At 34.7% G+C, this 24,686-nt stretch overlaps 1 protein-coding gene across 6 annotated transcripts in view; it reads left to right on the top strand.

Moving 5' to 3' along the window:
- pou2f2a (POU class 2 homeobox 2a) overlaps positions 1-22,738 on the top strand; it is a 51,860-nt gene extending 29,122 nt beyond the window's left edge. The window contains exons 2-16 of one of the 6 annotated variants that reach the window (XM_089122676.1): positions 6,554-6,619; positions 7,073-7,107; positions 7,857-7,913; positions 8,625-8,738; positions 10,562-10,804; positions 11,775-11,907; positions 12,009-12,100; positions 13,342-13,542; positions 14,738-14,879; positions 14,956-15,104; positions 17,277-17,468; positions 17,707-17,755; positions 17,845-17,992; positions 19,491-19,564; positions 21,191-22,738. In XM_089122676.1, coding sequence (XP_088978802.1) covers positions 6,554-6,619; positions 7,073-7,107; positions 7,857-7,913; positions 8,625-8,738; positions 10,562-10,804; positions 11,775-11,907; positions 12,009-12,100; positions 13,342-13,542; positions 14,738-14,879; positions 14,956-15,104; positions 17,277-17,468; positions 17,707-17,755; positions 17,845-17,992; positions 19,491-19,564; positions 21,191-21,498 — 2,003 coding nt within the window. In that variant the 3' untranslated portion in view covers positions 21,499-22,738. Of the gene's footprint in view, positions 1-3,735; positions 4,183-6,550; positions 6,620-7,072; positions 7,108-7,856; positions 7,914-8,624; positions 8,739-10,561; positions 10,805-11,774; positions 11,908-12,008; positions 12,101-13,341; positions 13,543-14,737; positions 14,880-14,955; positions 15,105-17,276; positions 17,469-17,706; positions 17,756-17,844; positions 17,993-19,490; positions 19,565-21,190 lie in introns of those variants that run through there. The other 5 variants (XM_089122675.1, XM_089122677.1, XM_089122679.1 and 2 more) reach the window with 5 other exon arrangements.
- Positions 22,739-24,686: the final 1,948 nt, after the last annotated feature.

Genomic DNA, 24,686 nt, shown 5'->3' with positions numbered 1-24,686 from the left:
TGCGTGCGTGCGTGCGTGTGTGTTCACTCGTACCGTGTTCAAAGATGTCAGAGGAAGTTTAGTGGGTGAAATAAAGTGGTGTTTGAGGGTGGAGAGAAAATGTGGGAGGGAAATGAGGAGAGATTGACTGTATGAGCCCGTATCTCATTCATTCTTTCATGTGACTATTAGTTGTACTGGCACAGCTGAGCACTTTAAAGCTATAAGTTTGAGTCAATAGCCTTGTGTTGAGTTCGAATTGAATATTTAAATAACAGTATGAATATTTACTCTGCAATTTGCATGAGTTCTTCAGCGAGAGCAGTGATTGGTCGGCTCATTAAGGTGCCTTGAGGTGGACTGAACTATTACACACTGATAAACCTGAGAGTCTCAGACAGAAGCAGACTGAAGGCTGTGGTTTATTTATAAAATGGCGGCTATGGCGAAATGTCTGAATTCCAGGTAAGTCAGTGTCTTTCTCTCTCGCTTTCCTTCCCTCTAATGATCTCTCGAGAGGGGGCCGCAAGGTTAATTAGCTTCGCCTTCACTAACAGACTCTGCTAATGAGAGGACATCAAAACTAACTGGACTGAGGCCTAAAGTAATGAAATGTCAGGAGCAAATCTCTAGAGGAATCCAAGAGACTTGAATATCAGTGTGTGTGTTTGTATATGAGGTGTAATCCATGTTGGTGCAGTGTTGAGAGCCCTGGTATACAAACAATGTGTGTACTCTTTTCTTATGTGTATCTATATATATATATATATATATATATATATATATATATATATATATATAAGATATCAGAGGTGAGGCAAAGAGTACGAAAAATCAGTGAAGTAGGCTATATGTTTTATTTATATTGCAGCTTTCCTATACTCAAGGTCACTCCATAACTAACAACCCGACAGTGGGCAGTCACACTAGATTACAAATAAATAAACCACAACCCAATAGCACAACTATGGCAGTTAAAATAAGCAGCTAGAGATGTAGAAGCCAGATATTGTCGGAAAATATTTCAATGTGGGATGTGATCTTGTAAAGTGAGTGGTTGAGAGGGTGCTGGTTTTGTTTGTGTGTGTTTTTAATGTACATTGTAAAAAATGCTGGGTTGTTTCAACCCAAATTTGGGTCCAATATGGACAAACCCAAATGTTGGGTTAAAACAATTAATTAAAAAAATTACAGTTGAAAGTAAAAGTTGAAGTTGGGTTAAAATTAGGGCTGTCAAACGATTAATCGCGATTAATCGCATCCAAAATAAAAGTTTGTGTTTACCGAATACAAGTGGGTGCACTGTGTATAATTATTTTGTATACAAAATGTATATACATAATAATTATACACAGTGCACCCACTTATATTATGTAAACACAAACTTTTATTTTGGATGCGATTAATCGCGATTATTCGTTTGAAAATGACATTTTTAACCCAACATTTGAGTTTGTCCATATTGGACCCAAATTTGGGTTGAAACAAGAGTGTAAACTGTACTATGTTTTTGAGGTGCTCACATCATGGTTTATGGGAGTTAATTAAGTTTCCATCAGGGCCGGCCATATATGAGTTTTGCTTTATTTCTGCGGTGTCTGCATTTGTGCTAAAGCATTATGTTATAGCAGTAAAATGTTATGAAACAAAAAAACACACTTTTTAGGCTTTGTACCTTTTTACCTGTAGCCAAAATGTTTAAATCCCAGTTTTGAATGTTGTTTTTGAATCATATACAGAGCATTTTATTACTTTGTGTTTTACTAAATAGTTTGTTTGAATCTTTAGTAATTGATTCTTATGAAATGAAATGTATGCAAGTGATATGCCTCTTAGATTATTAAAGCAATTTTTATTTAGCTATACATCACTTAGTTTTGGTTAAAATTAATAATTATAATTATTTAATAATTATTCAAACCTCAATTTAATCAAGTTTAACAATTTAATTTGAATTTATATTCATAATATATGTATTTGGCTGTTGGTTTTATCAAAAGTGACATAGTGTGTTAAATGTATTCTTTCAGAATGTGCATTCCCATTTTAATATGAGTTAATGTGCATTTTTCAAAACAAATATTTGAACATAAGAGCTTTCAAAGGCTCTCATAGGAACATGACTTGTGAATCTGTTTCTCTCAGGCAGCTTTACTCTTTAAAAAGATGTGACTGATGCTAATTGATTGAGTTTTTCCAAGAATATCTCTCGTTACTGTGTGTGTGTGTGTGTGTGTGTGTGTGTGTGTGTGAGATGAGAGTGAGTGGAAGGAACAGGAAATGGGGTGACACTAGACTGACTCACAGCACAGAGGTTTGTGGGTAATACTGACACAATGGCATGTGAATCAACCTCAACGTTTTTCACACTATTTTGTATATCATCACAATAGGATATTTCCAATTGGCCTTCGTGAGGGTTTTGGTGAATTAGTCATGTTTAGTGTGTCCTTTGAATACAAAGGTGAGTCATTACCGAAATATACCACAATCTTTAAATAGCATAGCTACACTGTAATACAGAATTTTTCATTTGTAAATATTTAAAAGGGAATATATATTTAACATTGGTATGATGATTATATTCAATATAATAAGATGTCTTGTAATGAGAATATAGTAAGCTGGCAATAGCGATAATTGTGGACTAAAATGTTAAGAAAAATTTGTTCATCAAATATACTTTAATAGAATACCTTAACTTTAAAAAAAAATATTATATGACGATGTAGACTTTTAGAAGTAACTCTCTGTAAGAAAAAAAATCCTCACTGTAAAAAAATATTGTTGGTTTAACTTAATGGAAAAAATTAATACAATGTTAATACAATGAAGGAGATTGATTTAATCATCATAAACTCAAAATATTATGTTATCTGAACTACATCAATTATTTAAGTTGATTTGACAAAAGAAAAAATATTATATTTTATAATATTTTTTTTACAGTGTAGAAATGCAAAAAAGGTACAGGTGATTTTCTGACATTATCTGTTAACAGACACATCTTTTTACCCTTAAACACAATGTGTAATTCAAAATCAATATGGAAAATTCCTTCATTTTAAATGATATGATCAATAAGTCATGACAACATATGGGTTTACATTGCATTAACTCATTAAAATAAGTTAAGCAATTTCAAGTTTTTTTTTAAAAGTCGTTAAGTCAGTTTAATGTAATTTAAGTTGAAATGACTTAAACATCCACACTCTAAAAAATGCTGGTTTGTTTCAACCCAAATTTGGGTCAAATATGCATGGACAAACCCAAATGTTGGGTTAAAAATATCGTTTTAACCCAACATTTGGGTTTGTCCATGCATATTTGACCCAAATTTGGGTTGAAACAACCCAGCATTTTTTAGAGTGCAAGTTGATTGTACTTAAAAAAAAAATAATAAGGAAGCAACTTTTTTACAGTGTACATTGGGCCCTTTTTTCTTACGTTTTCTTTATTAGACATCTACATTAAGTTAAGTTAGTGTCTCCATTGATTTTACTGTTTAATTCTCCACAGCCTCATTGGACCATGCATCATTATCAACCACACTTTTGCTGTGTAGGCTTTATGGTTTATTATAGATCATAAAACTTCTCTCTATTGTATTATATGTCCATCAACTCAGATTTTGCCTTCTTAGTTTTTTTTTTAAAACATTGGTTTTCTAAAGAAATTGAAAACGAGACGTTCTTATTGGATCTTGAAAGCTTCCTGGACCTGAAGGGTCTCGAGTCAGACACACAGATGAAGGAAGTGCGAGACGGTTTTATGCAACCAGCACGTCATATTCGCTCATCTAGGCCCTTTCGTGGCTTTGCATCATGAAAAAATAAGTCGGTGGCTCACTGACCGTGATTTACACCGTGCTTACGATCTCTGCTTCACCTCACCAGCGTGACTGTCTGGAAGCAGGTGATCAATCTTTTCTTTCATTTCCAGTCATTTGACTATCAATATCAGTGAGTAATTCATCCTAATTTAGTAACTCGCTCGAATGAGGTGGGCGGCGGAGGATAGAGGTTTCGCTTGCATCGGTTGGAAAGCGGCTTTAATTTGACTTCTATGACTAAAGCAAGTGAAATTTGTGAAACACCCCAAAAGAAAAAAAGCGCCCACGGTCGTAATAGTGGCATATAGAGTGAAGGAGCGGTTCTCACCGAGTGATCAGAGGACAGAGAGAGTTGAGCAAAAAACATTCCGGTGAGTCAGAAACACAACACCTTCAAGAACTCATTTAGGTAACAGATCACACTTCTAAAATGCACCTTATTCTAATATTACTGTAATATCAGGCTTATAATTTGCTTTCTGTGTGTGGTTGGTTGTAACGTAAGGTTTACTTGAGGCTGACTTTTCGTGATTCGAGCTGTCATCGATTTTTGCGTTTAAGTTCTGATCATTTTTAATGAAATATTTCAGTGATGAGGTTTCCAATTGTATGTTTAAATGTCTAATTAAAACGTTTAAAGTATTATTAAGTGTGCAAGAAATTCAGGTTTTTATTTAATTGCATTTTAGCATTTAGTAATATAATTTGCTATTTTTTTAGTTTACACACTGTAAAAAAGTAGGTAACCTGGTTGCCTTAAAATTTTAAGTTCATTGAACTGGAAAAAGTGAGTTAATACAACGAAGGAGAATGATTTAATCGTCAGAAACTCAAGATTATATGTTATCTGAACTAAATAAATTATTATAAAGTTGATTTGACAAAAGAAAATGTGTTGTGATAACAAATCTTGAAAATATTTTTCACAGTGCAAATCATTGCTTAACATTTACATCTTGATGCTGTGGAACGTTTTCTGGCTCAAATGTTGTTTACAGAGTCACTGACTGACGTGATTGCTTCCATAAAAAGAGTCTTTGCAATATGTTTTATGTTCATGCACGTTCCGGCCGTGTAATATGAACTAATTTAACGGTAAGTGAAGCGGACGGGGAAATCAATTTGGCTGTAGAGGGTCTGATGTGACCATCTATTTCACCGTGAGTAAGAAAGAGAAAAGCTGTTATCCTCCTGCGAAGTGCAACACGTGCTCTCGCGGGATGAAACCCTCTCCTCCCCGCATTAACAGCTATTGCGGGTGTGTTTGTGTGTGTGTGTGTATCTGTATGAATGATGCCGTGCGGGATGGGACGTGCCCCTCCATTCCCGCTGCTCTCTGGGAGGCGCAGGTGCTGTATTAGGATGAAGAGGGTGTCAAACAGGACCAAAACAGAATGAAATAGGAAAGTAAAGGACAAAGGAAAGACAGATAGAGCCATTGAGCTGCACGGTGAATAGTTTTGCTGATGGAAATTGACTTTTGACTCGAAGGTGTTTGTTTCGTTAATTAGAGGTTTTGGATGAACTATTTACAGCTTGGATTAAGCTATTATATTCACTGTAAAAAAATATGTTCATGATTTGTAATCACAACATTTTTCCTTTTGTCAAATCAACTTGGATCATTTATGTAGTTCAGATAACATAATAATATTTTGAGTTTCTGATGGTTAAATTAATCTTCTTCATTGTTTTAACTCAATTTTTCCAGTTCAATGAACTTAAAATTTTAAGGCAACCAGGTTACTTCATTTTTTAAGTTAAACCAACATTTTTTTTTTTTACAGTGAGATCATTTCAAAGATGTTTAAGCTCAATATCAAGCAATTTGGAATGTTATGTGGATATATTTGATTATTTGTCAAGCTATGTGACACACTTTGCTTAATGTCAAAAAAATCTATTTCTTACTGTAAAAAAATAATTTCATGATTTGTAATCACAACATTTTTTCTTGTGTCAAATCAACTTAGATCATTTATGTAGTTCAGATAACATAATATTTTGATCAATCTCCTTCATTTGTACTGTATTAACTCAATTTTTCAATTTCAATGAACTTAAAATTTTAAGGCAGACAGGTTACTTAATTTTTGAAGTTAAACCAACAATATTTTTTTACAGTGAGATCTTTTCAAAGATGTTTAAGCTCAATTAAATATCAAGCTATTATGTGAATGTATTTGATTATTTGCCAAGTTATTTGACATACTTTGCTTAATGTCAAATAAAAAAAAAGAAAAAAAACTGTCTTATTTTTTTAAGTTAAACCAACAATATTTTTTCAGTGTTTTTTTTTATCTCGTAAATTAAAAATTAACACGAAAATATTTTGGATTTTAAATAAAGGGAAAATATTTTTAAGTGGTAAACTCTTAAGGATCTTTGAGTAAAATTGAATCCATTGGTGTCAAGGTGTGTTACTATTTTAAATATGAAAGAGTTATTAGTTATGCTGCTGATATAAATAAAATAAATCCTGAAAATGATCTTTTAGGTATTTTTAACGACGTCCAAAAGCCTAAACCAGGGTTGTATTTGTAGTGTGTTCTTTTGCTGAAAAATGACGACCGCAGGATGAAAAGAAAAGGACCAGTTTCAGCACCAGTATACTGTTTTTTGATGAATCTTTATGATGAAAACTTAACCTTTATGTGGTTGATGAAATAAGGATGACTGATAAAAAAAAAAAGCTCAAATCCAAGAGACGTTTTCAGTCAGTTCCTCTCTCTGTTTCAGTAGATATCAGGATGTCTAAAGCTGTCGATGATGATAAGATGGGGACTGAGTTTCCAGTCGATAGTACAGGTAAATATTATTACTATGAGTAGATGTTAAGCTATTATGTACATTATGAATAGAATCAATATAATTATTGTTATTAAAGTCAAGCAGATTTGTGTGATGATATTTGTGAGAGATGGGTGTGAAACATTGCATGTTTTATCATGTATGATTCATGACTATTCCTAGATGTGTTAGTGTGTGTGAGTGATGAGATTTTGTTTTATCATATTTCTCACATTTTCCACTTGGTCTGAACCACACACAGAACACTTTAGTCAGCCGTGGCCTCAATCTGACACACACACACACACACACTCAGCAGCACACAGTAACCCAGGTTAAACGCTCCATGGTATTCCAATAATGCAATGCCTCTGGCTAACCAGAACACGCTTTTGTTGATGTGAGGGCTGGAGCCTGAGGCACTATTCTGACCTGATGTGTCCTTGCGTGTGTGTGTGTGTGTGTTTACAGACTCTGAGAGGAACAGTCCAGAGGCCAGCGATCAGGTGAGTGAACAACTTTCAGAGAAAATGTTATGTTAGTAGTTCGATCTCAATGAATGTGTGAAATACAAAAAGCAAAAGTGCATCAACATTGAGAGGTTCTCCAAAATCTTGACCATCTACATTAGGGGTGTCAGAGGAGAAATTAAATACAAATATTTTTAGCATGTTTGGGAAAAAGAAATTCTTAAACCATTTATGTAGTTTTATAAAAATCAGTTGATAGAGGGTAGCCAATAAGAAAGCTAATAGATTGTTAAGTAAGAATACATCTTGAAATGCTAGAGCGTTTCTTTTAATTACACGCAGCATTCGTCAGTTGCAAATGTTTGCAGGGACAGTCCCGTAGCTAACATGCTCATTTCGCCACTTTGAAGTTTGCCGCTTACTGCAATAACAATATAGATAAATGCAATGAAAAATATGAGGTTTGAACTTAGCGAACTTGTCAGTTTTCACAGTTGTGCATCAATACTGATATTTAACTAAGAAGCATGACTGTGATTTTATGAACACACTGTAAAACAAAATAATAACAAAGATTATTGTATTATTATAGAGTTTTTCTACTTTTAAAATTGCATGTATAATTCAATGTGTTACTTGCTCTTTCTTTCAAATGAATTGTCAAATTTACTGCCAATTTCCTAAATTAGCCTAAATTTGTTCTGTTTTAGATTTATTAAAGCTAAAGCGATCCAGTTGAGGGCATTTGAGTTTTGTCCCTAATGATTTGCTCCTGTCTCATTCAGATCCAGCCAATGAAAACAAGTCCGTTCTGCCTGTCTCCTGCACCCAGCAACACAAAGGTGTGTGTGTGTGTGTGTGTTCATGCCTAATGCTCTTTAATTTGACCGCGTTCACTAGCATGGATGCCCTCAGGATTTATACGTTAACATTGTAATATGCAAATGTAAATTCTTTAGTCAGTTTTTAACCGCATTCCTAACAAGATGCCAGGCAATTTACAAGAGAGAGAGAGAGCTGTGACGAACGAAACGTGTGATAGGATCCGGATCGATCAGAAGTGAGGTAAAAAGAGAAGTTTCGAGTGATCGCAAGGCAGATGCAGTTAGTAGAGAGACTCTTGATGGATATTTACAGAACTAAACGAGTTGAGCGGCTCCTCTTCTTTTGAATTAGTGAGTAATCAAATGAATAACTGCAAGTGTGTGTGTGTGTGTGTTTACTTATGGAAATGGCCTTGTGTGGTTTTAGTCTGACAATAAAAGACATGAAGTGGTAGTTGGTGTAATCGGTTATTGATATTTAATAGTGGTCTTGTGTATTTTGCATATTAGTTGCAAGCTAGCTGTATGAGATTGTTAATTTAATATAGGTGAATGAATAAAAAATGAGGCTATTTTAGCATTTGGTAATACATTTATGATAATGCACACAAAAAAATGTATGCCGACTTAAAAAGGGTTGGCTTAAGGCATTGTGTGTGAGAACATTGATGTATTATTATTAGTGTTTATGTGTATATGTATTATTAATATTCCATACATGTTTTATAGGTTAAAGCCGAGGAGGCCGTTGAGATGACCAGTGTTCACGCTCCTCCTCCTCCTCCAGTTCAGCCTTCTCTACCACACACACAACTCATGCTGGCAGGCAGTCAGCTCGCAGGGGTATGTGCTTATACACAAACGCAAACACGTTTTATGGGGGCTTTCCATTAGAAATAATGATTTTATACTGTACAAACTGTATATTCAGTGCCCTAACCCCGCCCCTAAATAGAACCCTCACAGAAAAAAAGCATTTTAAATTTACTTAAAAACATAATTTTGCATAATTTATGAGCTGTTTTCCTCATGGGGACTGAAAAATGTTCCCACAACATCAAATATTTCTGGTATTACTATCCTTTTATCCCCGTAGGGAAGACATGAACCACACACACACACACTTACATGATGAGACAAACAGGTACACAAGTGAAGATAATGAAAAATCTTTTGACGAGGAAACAAAACAGCACTTGTTCGCAACTTCGCAAAATCTATGGCTTAAATGATTTACTAATTCAATAAGTAAGCACCTCTGATGTTTTGAAATTGTTATTTTAATAAATTATTTAATTAAAATATATATTTTTTTTAATTTTATTATTTTAAACATTATTTTAACTTATTTTTTAAATAAATATTATTAATACTACATTTAATGAATAATTTAAAAAAAATGTATGATCCAATTAAAATGTTCTTGATTTGTATTCAAATGACTTTTTTATTATATTTTTTTATATAAAGGTCAAGTGTAATATATATATTTTTTTTTTTACCATTTTTTAAATTATACATTTTTTAATATATATAAATATTCAGAGACAATATTATTAAGCCATTTGTAGTTTACTTCCCTCATAAAGCTAAACTCTGACACTTTGTGGCACTTTTATTTCAACCAATGGACCCTTTTCACAGGCTGGGATGGTATCGCTAATCTAGTACAGTTTTTCATATATATATATATATATTAGGGCTGTGCAAAAATTAATTGCGATTAATCGCATCCAAAATAAAAGTCTGTGTTTACATAATATATTTGTGTGTGCTGTATATAATTATTTTGTATATGTAAATACCTATGCATGCATGTTTATATTTAAGAATTATTTGCGCTTAAATTCTGTATATATATAAATTAGGGCCGTGCAAAAGTTAATTGCGATTAATCGCATCCAAAATAAAAGTCTGTGTTTACATATATATTTGTGTGTGCTGTATATAATTATTTTGTATATATAAATACACACACATACATGTATATGTTTAAGAAAATGTGTTATTCCTATATAAAATATTTATATTTATATAATATAGATTATGTATTTATATATATATACAGAATTTAAGAGCAAATAATTCTTAAATATATACATGCATGCATAGGTATTTATATATACAAAATAATTATATACAGCACACTCAAATATATTATGTAAAACAGACTTTTATTTTGGATGCGATTAATCACAATTAATTTTTGCACAACCCTGCAACAAAATTGCTGTCGTCTCCCATTCACCACTATAGAAGTGTACTCAACAATGCCACCTGTGACTTCTGCTTCGTTGAACCCTGGAAATGTGAAAAGGGTCCGTAGCATGAGTTTGGGGCAAAATGATTTGTTAGGAGATCACTTTGGAAATCCTGCTCTGGAAGTAAACATTGCTATATAATAATTAATCTTAATGAATGACAACAAACACAAATATTATATGGATTGCTTTTTTTTCCACTCTCTTTTACTTGTGCTCTATGCTTCTATTAACTAAATGCAACATGCTTTCGGTTGATGTATAACCTTCTTCGCTTAACCATGTCGTGGATGCCATCTCAGGGTCTGCTTGCTTAAGAGAAGGTCCCTCTGCTGCTTGGTGACGCTGTTCTTCTCTCCACCTTTTCTGTCTATCCCTCGCTCCTCCTCTTCCTCCTCTCTTCAGCTGGCCGCTCTCCTCCCTGCACAGCAGCAGCTGTTGTTGCAGCAGGCTCAAGCGCAGCTGTTAGCCGCAGCCGTGCAGCAGTCAAACGCAGCGCATGCGGCCCACGCAGCTGCCGCAGCCAATCAGCAGCAGCACACGCAACAGCAGCAGGCCAATCAGGCCGCAGCACAAGCCCAGTCTCAAGCCAAACATGAGCAAGCTCCGCCTCCTCTTCTATCGCAGCCTATCCAGCTCACTGCCCAGGTACCTTCTGCGGAAAATGCATTTTTGATCAGAGGCTAGATTCCTGTATTTCTATATCCCGGTCAAATATACGATCGTTATTGCAATGTGTCCATTAGTATATAAATACATAAGATTACACTTTTTTTTTTAACCGTACATGCACTTATGTGTACTTACAGTGTGACTACATGGGTTAAGGTTAGGTTTAGGGAGTAGGTTCAGGGTTAGTACCTAGTTATTATATTCTTACACTACTCTTACAATGCAATCCTTTAATACCTCATTTAAATAAATACATAAATAAAATAATTAATGGTCCCATTTTATATTAAGTGGCTTTAATTACTTACATGTACTTACATTGAAAAATAAGTACAATGTACTTAGTGTGTTCAGGTTGTATTGTAAAACTCTTTTGCCGCTATTGGTACAGGTATGGGTAGGTGTAAGGGTAGGGTTAACAGTGTAATTACATATATTAGTTACAGCTGTAATTACATGCAGGTATTTTCAAAATATAAGTAGCCTACAATGTGAAAACATGTATGTACTCAATAAGTCCATTGTATCAAATTATTAATTTCAATGGAAGTAAAGCCACTTAATATAAAGTGGGACCTAATTATAAATAATAATAGAAATATTCATAAATTAATTGAATATTAATACAATATAATTTGTGAACAAATCTTTATTTTAAGTTACTCAACAATTTAGTATGATTCAAATGCATTGAAGTATTTAATGAATGTGTGAAATATGCATATTTTGTTCTTGAAACATTTGGTCAAGTGCAAGGAAATATTTAGTTATATAGTGAGGAATTTAAAAAGAATGTAAAAATGAGATTAGAATTAAAATATCAGGTGAAGGGTTCTTCGATACAATGCAAATTGCCATTTTCTGTAACTTGACTTAGTAACTGGACTTTTTTTACTTATTCCCCATGTCTTGACTCGCTCACTTGTCTTTTTTTCACCCTCATAAGGCTTTCTGTCTCTCTCTGAAGGACATTCAGCAGTTGTTGCAGTTACAGCAGTTGGTACTGATGCCAGGTCATCCTCTACAGTCCCCTGCCCAGTTCCTGCTGCCTCAAGCCCAGGCTCAGCAGGGTCAGCAAGGTAAGATGCGCCTATTCACACATTATTTCATCATAGCAATAACATTTGCGTGCACGTGCAGTGATGTCTTTAATGTGTGATTCCCATTCACGCTCTCTCAGGTTTGCTTTCGACATCAAATTTGATTTCACTACCTCAGCAAAGCCCAGGGAGTCTCCTGACCACCCCACCTAGACTGGGGCTTCAAGCACAGGTATGAACGATGAACAAAAAAGGGTTTCAAACTACATAGTTGTCCCCCTCATGTTGCTTATTCAATTAGCAAATGGTGTCCAGTTATCATCGTGGCGTTTTACTTGAGACAGGATTTGATGCAGTGCGCTCTCATGTATACTGCAAAGTTTGGAAGATTGTATGATTAGACTACAATTCCAAAGTTTGGGGTCAGTAAGAAATTTGAAAGAAGTCTCTAATACTCACCAAGACTGCATTTATTTGATCAATAATACTCTAAAATCAGTAACATTGTGCCATATTATTATAATTTAAAAGAACTGTTTTTTTTTTCTTCTTGATTGTAATACATTTGAAGATATAATTCATTTTTGTGATTTTTCAGCATCATTACTCCAGTTTTCAGTGTCACATGATCCTTAAGAAATCATTCTAATATGCTGATTTGCTGCTCAAGAAAGAGTTTTTATTTTTATAATTATCAATGTTGAAATCAGTTTTGTGCTTAATATTTATATTTATTTAAAATTAACATGATTAATTTTTTTGAGGATTATTTGATGAATTGAAGGTTCAAAGGTTCAAGGTTCAATTTATTTGAATTAAATATTTAAAATATATTAAATATATATATATATATATATATGTAAATAGTTTAGGGTCCAATTCTCACTATTAACGAATTGCTTATTAGTATAGTAAAAGTATTTAATAAAAGGCGCCAAATAATTGTTCCCAATGTGTTTTGGAGAAAACGTTTAATTCATAATGTGATGTTCCCCCCACTTTCAATTCTTTTACTTCAATGACAGGTTAGATTTTTGCTGATTTTCTTTACAAAATATGAAAAAGGATTAACAATGCAGATTTATTTTTTACAGCTATCTTTGATCGTATTTACCTAAATAATTCTGACCAGTATATTACTGGGATATTTGGCTGTTTATTTATACTTATTATCAAGTAATTATTCTTAGAGCTTATTATTAGAGTTTATTGAGGCAAAAGTCATATTTAATAGTGAGACCTGAACCCTAAAGTGTGACCAAAAAAATCGTACTTTTGAACGTTATCGCATACTTATAAAATAATATGAGTTGAATGGTAATATGCTATATAGTCAGTCTAAATGTGGTGCCTTAGAAAGGACATTATGCAAAAATGAAGGGAATCTTTTGGAATGGGTTTGCAATTGAAGGCTCTGTCTCACAGTAGAAACGTGTTTGAGAAAGTAGTGTGTTTTCCCAATCTGTGCTGTAGCGTCATCTTGACGACAGGCTGTGGTCATTGCAGAGGGAGAAGAACGTGGAGAGCATTGTGAGCTCCGCCCCTTCCTCCGCCCCTCCCATGAGCTCCGTTCCCACGGCGACGCCCCATCCCGAGGAGCCCAGCGACTTGGAGGAGCTCGAACAGTTTGCTAGAACCTTCAAACAGAGGCGAATTAAACTTGGGTTCACACAGGTGTGAGACACTTTTCACAGTCACAGTTTGACTTTTTCAAAAAATAGAAATGAAAAGCGATTAAACCTTCTTTCAAGACACTTATTTTTGACATTTTAAGTCAAGTTAGCGCTTTATTCAATAGGGATTGTTATAAAGGAGCCTCACAGTAATAACAGGAGAATTACTGTGATTACTGGAGATTCACTTCAATCATATGCGGTCATATCAATAATATTGTTGGATATTAATTCATATGTACAATGAAACCTATTGAAATAACTTCTTGCCATATACACTGTAAGATTATGTATATAATTAAGGGTGGCCTATGGCATTAATTATAATCACAATGGTCATTCTGAGCAGTTTTAAATCTTTATTTATGTTCATTTTTAAATACCATTTTAATATAACTTTAATGTATGAATGCAACAATCATGTTTTTTTGTAGTTCTATTAAAATTTTACAATATTTACATATATTAATACAATTTTGTGTATGATTAGGGGAGACATTCATTTAATTCACACAATTTAATATTGTAATGCATTATTTGGGATCTGCCTTTCCTTATTTAATTTTCTTTTTAAAGATAGTTGGCAAAAAGTTGTAAAGCAATTACGAAGATGCAACCATTTGGAGAAATTTAGTTGGAGATCATTTGTGTGAAAATAACATGCCACTAACATAATTTTGTGAGGGAAAAAACACTTAAGTTGGTATTGAAATCTAAGGAAGATTGTTTCCTCCACGGAATAAAACTATTTAAAAGATAATTGCGCGTTTGGGATCTTTGGGATGTCGTGGAACGGGAGCTTCGAGCCTTGGATGTGCATCCCACAAATCTCCATCAACTGCAAGATGCTATCCTATCAATATGGGCCAACATTTCTAAAGAATGCTTTCAGGACCTTGTTGAATCAATGGCTTGAAGAAATAAGGCAGTTCTGAAGGCAAAAGGGGGTCAAACACAGTATTAGTATGGTTTTCCTAATAATCCTTTAGGTGAGTGTAGATCAAGCAATTCTGAGAAACTAAGTCAGAATTGTAGAGATAAAAAGTCGCAATTACGCAATTTTTTCTGTGGCGGACACAAGCTTCCAAAGAAATCCCATGGTGTGTGTGAAACATTAACATAACAGTCCTCAAGCTAAACCGGGGATAAAATGATGAAACGAGCGAATGGTAACTCTTCTGCATGTCTTCATGTAGGGGGACGTCGGTATGGCCATGGGGAAACTGTACGGCAATGACTTCAGTCAGACCACCATCTCACGTTTCGAGGCTCTCAACCTCAGCTTCAAGAACATGTGCAAGCTCAAACCCTTGCTGGAGAAATGGCTGAGCGATGCAGGTGTGTGTTTTTCTCACTTTTCTCATTGGTTTTTCATGTTTGGATTCTTTACGATTCGTGCGTGTTTGCGTCACAGAAACCATGGCGATAGACAACATGCTTCCGAGCCCCAGTTCACTGTCTTCACCTCTGCTGGGCTTTGAAGGGTTGCCTGGACGCCGCCGAAAGAAACGCACCAGCATCGAGACCAACGTCCGCATTGCCCTGGAGCGCAACTTCATCTCGGTTAGTCGGACTCGTGAACAACACACACACCATACCACCAAATGCTGCAAGATTTTAATTTCCTGCTTCAGAAATCATATTTCCTTCAAACGACTCATTCATTTAACTCGGTTTATTCCTCCTCAGCTTCATGACCTCCTTTTTGCTGTCTCATGATAAAAAAAATATTGGTTCTCTTTTTGAAAATGCTGAATCCATTTTATCTCTCTCTGGAGAAACAGAAGTCTTCCAGCCAACTAATTTATTGCAATATACTGTATAAGAATTATATCACCACATTAAACCCCATATACTCCTGGCAGGATTATAGGAGCATATTTTTATGCATTATTAAACATATAATATCATAGGCCAGTTTACCTAACAGCCCAGAAGGTTGTCTATAGACACATATAGAAGGTTAGGTTACCAACCAGAAAAAAATAAGATGTGATATTTTTATAAATAAAATAAAAGAAGACAAGAAAAAAAAAGAATTATGCAATATAATATAATAACATATAATATAACGCATAAATGTAAATATATAATTATTCATGTTATTATATCTTATGGTAAATTGCTTGCAATTTTGTTAGTTTGTAAGTGATGAAATAAAATATATACAATTCCAAAATATAACAATATATCATAATAATATGTTTTATATATTTCTTATGATAATTTGCTTGCAATATTCATTTGTAAGTTGCTTCGCATAAAATAACATAACATTTAAATAAAATTAAAATAGTCTTTTTATTAAAATAGGCTTTTTTATCATAATATTGTTTTATTTCTTATGATAATTTGCTAGCAATATTCATTTATAAGTTGCTTTGCATAAAAAACATAACATTTAAATAAAATTAAAATAGACTTTTTATTAAAATACACTTTTTTATCATAATAACATGTTTTATTTCTTATGATAATTTGCTTGCAATATTCATTTGTAAGTTGCTTCGCATAAAAAACATAACATTTAAATAAAATTAAAATAGACTTTTTATTAAAATAGACTTTTTTATCATAATAATAATATTTTTTATTACTTATGATAATTTGCTTGCAATATTCATTTGTAAGTTGCTTCGCATAAAAAACATAACATTTAAATAAAATTAAAATAGACTTTTTATTAAAATACACTTTTTTATAATAATAATAATATTTTTTATTACTTATGATAATTTGCTTGCAATATTCATTTGTAAGTTGCTTCGCATAAAAAACATAACATTTAAATAAAATTAAAATAGACTTTTTATTAAAATAGACTTTTTTATCATAATAACATGTTTTATTTCTTATGATAATTTGCTTGCAATATTCATTTGTAAGTTGCTTCGCATAAAAAAACATAACATTTAAATACAATTAAAATAGACTTTTTATTAAAATAGACTTTTTTATCATAATAACATGTTTTATTTCTTATGATAATTTGCTTGCAATATTCATTTGTAAGTTGCTTCGCATAAAATAACATAAAATTAAAATAGACTTTTTATTGGTTTACAATGATAATTGGAACAACAAGTAGCAATGATAGTAGGAATACAATAAATGACTGTTTATTGGTTTACATGTTAAGTGGACCACCAAGCTGCGATGATAGGTGAATCTAAAAACAAAAAGCAGACAAGACGCAAACTTTCCTAGATCATTCCAATGTTTCATACTAAACGATACAGATTTATTAATCCCCATAAGACAGTTTAGTTTAATGGTTGCACATGAGTCACAAAACCTCCAGTCACACACTTCTCTAGTGTTGTAAGCTTTTTTCCGAGGAAACCCATCCAAGATCAAGTCATGGCAAACAGCCAATACGCTTGAGGCGTCTCATGCTGCTTCTCTCCTTTTCTAAGTAACTCAATCTGCCGGTTGGCGTTACGCTGACAGAAACTTTAATTATAAAACATGTAACCAAAACGGTCCCATTATCAGATAATACAGCAATTATAAAACAACCTATCAAGGGGAGTGGTGATCAAATCAACCTCATGATGAATAATTCGATTTTAGAACAAATTCCTCAATGTAAATTCTCACTCTTAATGATTTCAATAAATCCATGTTTGAGTAGGAATTGCGTCTTTGATTGAAGCATGCTTTTCCTCAAATACTGAAATTGTTTTGGTCTTGGCCTGTCTCATGTACTCATGCATCTCACCTCACCCCCTTTAGAACCAGAAGCCTACCTCTGAAGAGATCCTGCTGATGGCCGAGCAGCTCAACATGGAGAAAGAGGTCATCCGCGTCTGGTTCTGCAACCGACGGCAGAAAGAGAAACGCATCAACCCCTCCAGCGCCACCCCTCCGCTGCCCACTCAGCCCCCAGCACAGACGCACAAGCCCCCCTGCTACAGCCCGCACATGGTACTACACACACTCATGGCTTTAGCGATTGATCTGGCCCGAAGCCATTTCAACTGACAGCTGGTGTTGATATGTTGTTTGGATGAGAATGGGTGCAAACGTGGTATAAAAGAGATGTGTTTGAATAATGTTCTACCATAAAATGAAAATTGGACCTTTGAAAGTAAAGGCAAATATTAAAGAATGTCATTATGAGATGTATGTTTGTTAATTAAAGTCTCTTTCCTTTTTTCTGTAGATGTCCAGTCAGGGACTGGTTCAGGTCGCTACCAGTCTCAGCACAACAGGTGAGAAGAGCAGTTAGAATGAGTAATAGTGTTGTTCGCTTCACAGTTGTGGTTGCAAGGACAGACACTGAATCTCTCTCCTTATGTAGCCGTCAGTCCCACGCCTTCTGTGGCCTGCCCTCTCAACCCCAGTGGACATGGAGCGTTGAGCTCCGCCCCTTCTTCAGTGACTCCGCCTCCTCTCAGCACAGTGAGCCCCACCCCGCCGAGCCTCGGCAGCCCTGGCCTGAACACAGGGTAAGAAGCGGCTTCACGTGTTTAGGGCAGGAAAATGCTCTTTTAAAATAATTATAATTTAAAATAATAATAATTATGAGAATTCCTAACAATTATTAATAATACATATTACATAATTATAAATTATTCTAGACATGTTATTTTAATTAAATTATTATTATTTATAAATTATTCTAGACATGTTATTTTAATTAAATTATTATTATTCTTTAATTAAATGTAATTTTATTTCGATTTGTTTGGTTCAACTAAGAAAGTAATATATTGAGTCAAAATATCATGGATGTTTATTTATTCTTGTTTATTATACTTTTAAACATTAGATATTTGAAACAATATTTGAAAATTTGCACAAATTCAATATCCAATGTTGTACATAAGATAAATGATCTTAAAAAAAGAACATTTAATAATAACAGTAATATTATTTAATAAGTAATTAACCCAGTCAATTATTTGTTTTGGTTGATTTAATCTACTAACAACTATTATTACGATTTATTATTATTATTGTTGTTAATATTAATCCATTATTTGTTTAGGTTTATTTAATCAACTAACAGCTAATAAATTGAGTGATAAATATTGTAATGATCATTTATTCTTATTTATTCTATTTTTTAAACAATGCCTGAAAATTTGCACAAATTCAATATCCAATGTTGAACACAAGGTAAATGATCAAGAACTGGACTATTAAAAATGATGATGATTATTATTATTATTATTATTTTAATTTAACCAGAAATGAATCCAATCAATTATTTAGGTTGATTTAATCAACTAACAAATATTATTATTATTATTATTACTATTATTAATCTATTCTTTGTTTAAGCTGATTTAATCGACTAACAACTAATATATTGAGTGATGAAATATTGTGAATGTTAATTTTTTCTTAATTATTATATTTTGACATTTAAACAATATTTGCACATTTTCACAAATTCACTATCCAATGCTGATCCATCTTATACCGAGATTGTTACAAATTATATATAATAAAAATTATTATTATTTAATCAGAAAGTCGTTTTACCTATATTTGAATCATAAAAAAATTGTGAATGTTCATTTATTATTATTTGATACATCTATAATATTCAAGGATATTTGCATAAATCCAGCATCCATTGTTCTATATTACCTCAAAATTTCACAATCATAACTTTGAAGACGGTGAAAAAACACATCATCATTCTGTCAATAGCTTTCATTATGACTCAGGATTCTGTGCTGTAGTCTTATCATACTTGTTTTCACGATAAAATCTCTGTTCTCGGTTGTGTGTGAACAGCACGCTGAATTTCTTCCTCTTAAGTTTTCTCGTCTTAATGTCATTCTTTCCAGTATGTGTTTAAACAGAACACGAACACAAACTCCACGATGGACATGGTTGTTTTTGACATGTCACTAAAAATGCTTGCTTCTCTCTGCATGTATGAATGGCGTATGTTTGTGGACACGTGTAAATGACACATCACACACATTACAGGAACACAATGATGGGTGTAAGCACAGGAATGAACCAGGCCCTCATCAGCAGCAACCCTCTGGCCACAATGCAAGGTTTGTCATAGATGACGAGAAAATCATTTAAAAGAAGATTCATTCAAAGATATCCATTAAGGAACTTGCCGATGAAACCTCCCATCATTCACCATCAAAAAGCCGTCCTATATTTTCAAGATCAGAGGAATGAAAATCTCTCACCACATATTCATCACATCTTCATCCTCACTTCTTACATATATGTTTGTCTGTGTGTGTGTGTATGAGAAGACCTGCGTTTGTGCACCTTGTCCGTCTCTTTCAAAAGCACTTGCCATATTCATCCTCATCACTTAAAACCCTTTTCCACCAACACCGTACTGGAGCCGACGACACAATCTAGAACCTCTACATTTACCTCAAAGAAAAGGCAACTCAGGGCCAATGAAATGAAATGAATGAAAATACCAGAGAAGGCTTGAAAAACTCGGATAAACCATATATTGTTGCAGTCGTGTGTTTATTAGTCATGTTTAATCAATCGAAGCGTTTCGATCTTGTTTATTCAGCTATAGTCATAGTATGATGGCCATATGGATTTCCTGGAATGACGTGCGTTATCGCACTTTTGCGGCGGGCCATATTTGGACTTTATGTTCGAGTGCGCTCGTTCTTTCTTTCTTAATAATTTTTTTATTGTCCACTCGGTTTACCACTTTTGACCACTTCCACAGATAGTCGAAAACGGATTTGACCAGATTGCTTTCTTCTGATCTTTCGGCTGTCAGAGGAGAAACGAAAGCTGATGCTCTCTGCATGTATTTTTTTAGGGCTGTCAAATGATTAATCGCGATTAATCACATCCAAAATAAAAGTTTGTGTTTACATAATATATGTGGGTGCACTGTGTATAATTATTTGATATATATATATAAATACACACACACGCTTGTATATATTTAAGAAATATTTTCATGTATATACTGTACATAGATATTATATATAAATATAAATATTTTATATATAAATAATATTTTTTTCTTAAAGGGATACTCCACTTTTTTTTGGAAATAGGCTCATTTTACAACTCCTCCAGAGTTAAACAGTTGAGTTTTACCGTTTTCGGATGCATTCAGCCGATTTTCTGATATTTAGAAAACTCTTTCTGGTCTCATTGACTTCCATAGTAGGAAAAAATATATATACTATGGAAGTCAATGAGACCAGAAACTGTCTGGTTACAGATATTCTTCTAAACATAAAAAAATCTGCTGAACGGATTTGAAAACGGTAAAACTCAACTTTTTAACTCTGGGGGAGTTGTAAAATGAGCCTATTTCCCAAAAAAGTGGAGTATCCCTTTAAATATACATGCATGTGTGAGTATTATATATATATACAAAATAATTATACACACAAACTTTTATTTTGAATGCAATTAATCGCGATTAATCGTTTGACAGCCCTAGTTTTTTTGTTTTGTTTTCTCCAGTCGTGTTCATATACATTATAAATTGCGTGAGCTTGTTTTAACCATTAGAGCAAAGATCTAAAATAATTCCATACATTTACCAAACTATAGAGACCCTCCCCTCGAAGAAATCAGGACAAAAGTGGTTGAAAGTGGACAAAAGAGACAGATTAAAATACCAGGAGTATGTGTATAACTTTAGCTCTTTCTTTATTTCTCTCATCTTTTTACAGCCCTAGCTGCCAGTGGTGGCCAGATTCCCATTTCTGCTCTTGAGGGCGGGGGTCAAATGTTCCTGGGTGGAGCTGGATGTCCAGGAGCTGGACTGCGCCAGTCCCTCTTCCTAAACCGCCCCACTTTACTGCCCCTGGCGAGGAGCGCAGGCATGGGTCTGGTGGGCCACCCCAGGGCTTCTCCGCCTTCTGGCGTGAGAGGCGCAAGCCCAGACTCGTGCTCCATCTCCCCCTGCTCAAGCCCCGCCTCCTTCTGCTCATTAGGTGACGCCTCACCACCCCCTCTGGGCGGAGCTATGGCTGAGTGACGCCCACACCAAGCTACTGCACTTGAGGGGAGTCAGAGGGACAGAAGAATGAAGACAAACAAGACTCGCCTTTTCAACCAAAGCCATCTCTCAATCCCTCCATTTCTCTCTTGTGCTCTCTCTCTCATTATGTCTTTGAATGCCAAAAATACAGAGAAATGAGCAGAAGAGAACAGGGATAAGGAGAGAACAGGATAACGGGGGACTTTTTAAACCAAAAAATTGATCTATTCAGTGTGGAGAGGTGGCCTCAATGGAGCTACTGTGGAGAATGTACATTTATTCCTTTCTGAATAGAAAAAGACAAACCTACATGAACAGATTTTTTTGAGGGCAGGGTCGTGAGCCAAAAAAACTTTTACGAAGAAACATCAACAAAGGAAAACGGGTGGCAACGAATGGAACAAAGAAAGGACATTTGACAAGTGTCACTGGATGGTAGAAAGAGAAACCAAAAAATAAACACATGGAAGAAGAATGGAACGACTCACAAAGACAAAAAAAAAATGACGAAAAATACCAAAACCAAAATACCAAAAATCAAAAACCAAAAAATCGGATAGAAAAGCTTTAACGAAGACTTTGAAACCTGAATTGTCCAGGATCAGATTAACTCTACAAAACACCAAACACCTTTAGCTCGGTTTTTCCTTGTTTTTCATGCACCCCATGTAAGGTAAACTCGGTTTTGTTTCTTTTAAACTATTTGTAAATGTATTTCTCAATCTACCTCTGCTATCAACTATTTTGATTTACGCATTCTTTTTCATTCCATTTTCATCCGCTTTTTTTTCCTGTCAAATTTAAGTTGAACAACAGAATGAAAGAAGGGATTTTTTTCAGTATTACACACACATATACACTGAAGTTACTGTGATTCCCTTTCCATCACTGATCATCGCTGGAACCCATGCCTCAATCTTTGACACACTTTTCTTGGATACCAAAGCATTCGTCTGGCCTTTTGCGTCAGCTAAAAAGTGTTCGGACGACAAGACCTCAGACATGTCAAAAAAAAAAACAACAACACACAAAAGGAGAAATTTTAAAAGAAATCCCCCTGAGCCCCCAAACCCCTGCCCTCCATCCTCTCTGGACCCCTCTCCTGTGCCTCGTGTGGTGAAAAAGGCCAAACGGAGAAAACGAACGACAGGAGCAGCGACTGAAGAGGATCCGAGGAAACCTGCAGGGGGAAATCCAACAACCGAGACGCGGAGGGGAGACTCGTTTTATTTTTTTTTTCAACACACGGATTAAACCAAAAATGAAACCAAACCAAAACCAATGGACTAAAACCGAACTTTACTCAATGGAATGAAACCAAATACAAGGAGTGGACCACAGGAGGTGGACAAGGAGGATGTTTTTAGAGTAGCAAAGACGTGAAAAGACTCAACGTGGCTTTGACCAGAAGATCATTCCTTCACCTCCTCCCTCCTTTCCGTTAAGTCGATGCTTTCGCTCTCCTTCCTGGACGGGAGAATATTTATTAACCTCATCGAACTGAACTTCAGAATATATATATATACATATATATTTTGTTTTATTGCTTTTTTCCTCTTGGTCTGTCTGTTTATGCTGTATGACTCGTCTCATTGCTTTATATTTTTGGGATAATGGGGTGACGTATTGCCTATTTTCATATTTCGTGTGTTTCGTCATTTTGAATTGATCGTTCCGGGGGGGTTTCCCTCATCAGGCGGTTTGAAACAATACTGTGAACATGTAGCTTCCAAGTTTTGCTTCGATTGCGAATGTTGTGAAACGATAAGCCAAAAGCGAAGAAATACCAAAAGCGAAAACCTTTTCTTTTTCGACACCAAATAGCAACCTAACCAATGCACAACGCGTGGAGAAAGACCGTATTGGTGCTAGGTCTCTTCGAGGAGAGATAAAGAGTGTGTGAGACGTGTGTGAGTGTGTGAACGTGGAAGCTCATCTCCAGCATGGAAACCAAACCGAAACACGGCCAACTTAACTTTCGCTCGGCCAAACTGTTTTTTGACTATGCGATCTTAGACGCATACAAAAACGCGGCAAACGAGAAATGTAGAGGTTGTGGGGGACGGGGTGGGATGGGGTTTAAAAGCAACTGGAAATCCGGTTGGCGTTACACTTCTAGAGGGAATGTACCTGTTAGTGCTTTGATAGATTTTGTAGGAAAAAAAAAATCTATGTTCAACTGCTTACTATTGCTAATGTAATGTAAAAAAAAAGGCTGTGATAAAAATAGTCCTTATGAAATGTTAATGATGATGATGATGATGATGACTTGATTTTAGACCAAAAGCTTTAAACTGTCTCTCTTCGATTTTTTTTTTTTTCCCTCGAAAATTTGTATTTATTGTGTGTGGGGGGAGGGTGTATCAAGGATTTATATGTTTTCCGACTCTTCGTCTTATTTATTGGCTTATTTATGTATTTATAGCATTTTAATTTATCGATTCTGTCTTTTTTTTAAACTTTGTAAAACCAAACGGGGGAAATGTGGGGTAGCTAAGAAAAAAAAAAGCAAGTGTCAACAAAGTTTTTGAAACCGAACTAGCTACTAAAACTGACTGTTGTTTCTGTGGGTAACTTTTCAAAAAAATCTGCCCACCGCTTTCGAGAGATGAAAAGTTTCCAAACTATGTCTCTATAACTTGATGTAATGTATAGTTATGGGCTAATTTTAAGCATCCACTTTTTTCTTTTTATTTCGATTTTACTTCGTTTTTTTAGATGCGTTGGATGAGGGAAAAAGAGTGAGAGAGATACGCTTCTGCATATACCTCATGTTTGATTAGAAATGCCAAATAGATGGAAAAAAGCTTTAAGAATTTGACAAAGGGGAGCAGAGGAGATGTTGCTCAGGAGAGGGTCTTTGTAGCGTCTTTTTCGCGTGAGTATAATGGTTCACAGACTTCCCCAGATTATCTATCCAATGTCTGGTTCAAATATCCGGCCCAAGAACGGTTGATGGCAGATTTGGTTTTCACATCGGTTTTCTATGTGTACGTTGCTCATGTGATTATTGGTTTTTGTATATATCTCTGTGTGTCGGTGTGTGTGGACGGCTCTGCCGTAGAGGGCCCTGAATGATACCAAAGTTAAACCTCTACCGCAGGACCTCTCACACACTAGACGCGCTCAAATGCATGGACGTTCTTGTAGACATGCACACGCAAAACTGTTCTTCAACCATATAC

The sequence above is a fragment of the Pimephales promelas genome, chromosome 18 (assembly GCF_988280905.1).
Source record: "Pimephales promelas chromosome 18, fPimPro1.hap1.1, whole genome shotgun sequence".
NCBI lineage: Eukaryota > Metazoa > Chordata > Actinopteri > Cypriniformes > Leuciscidae > Pimephales > Pimephales promelas.
This window is presented reverse-complemented; position numbering and strand designations above follow the sequence as displayed.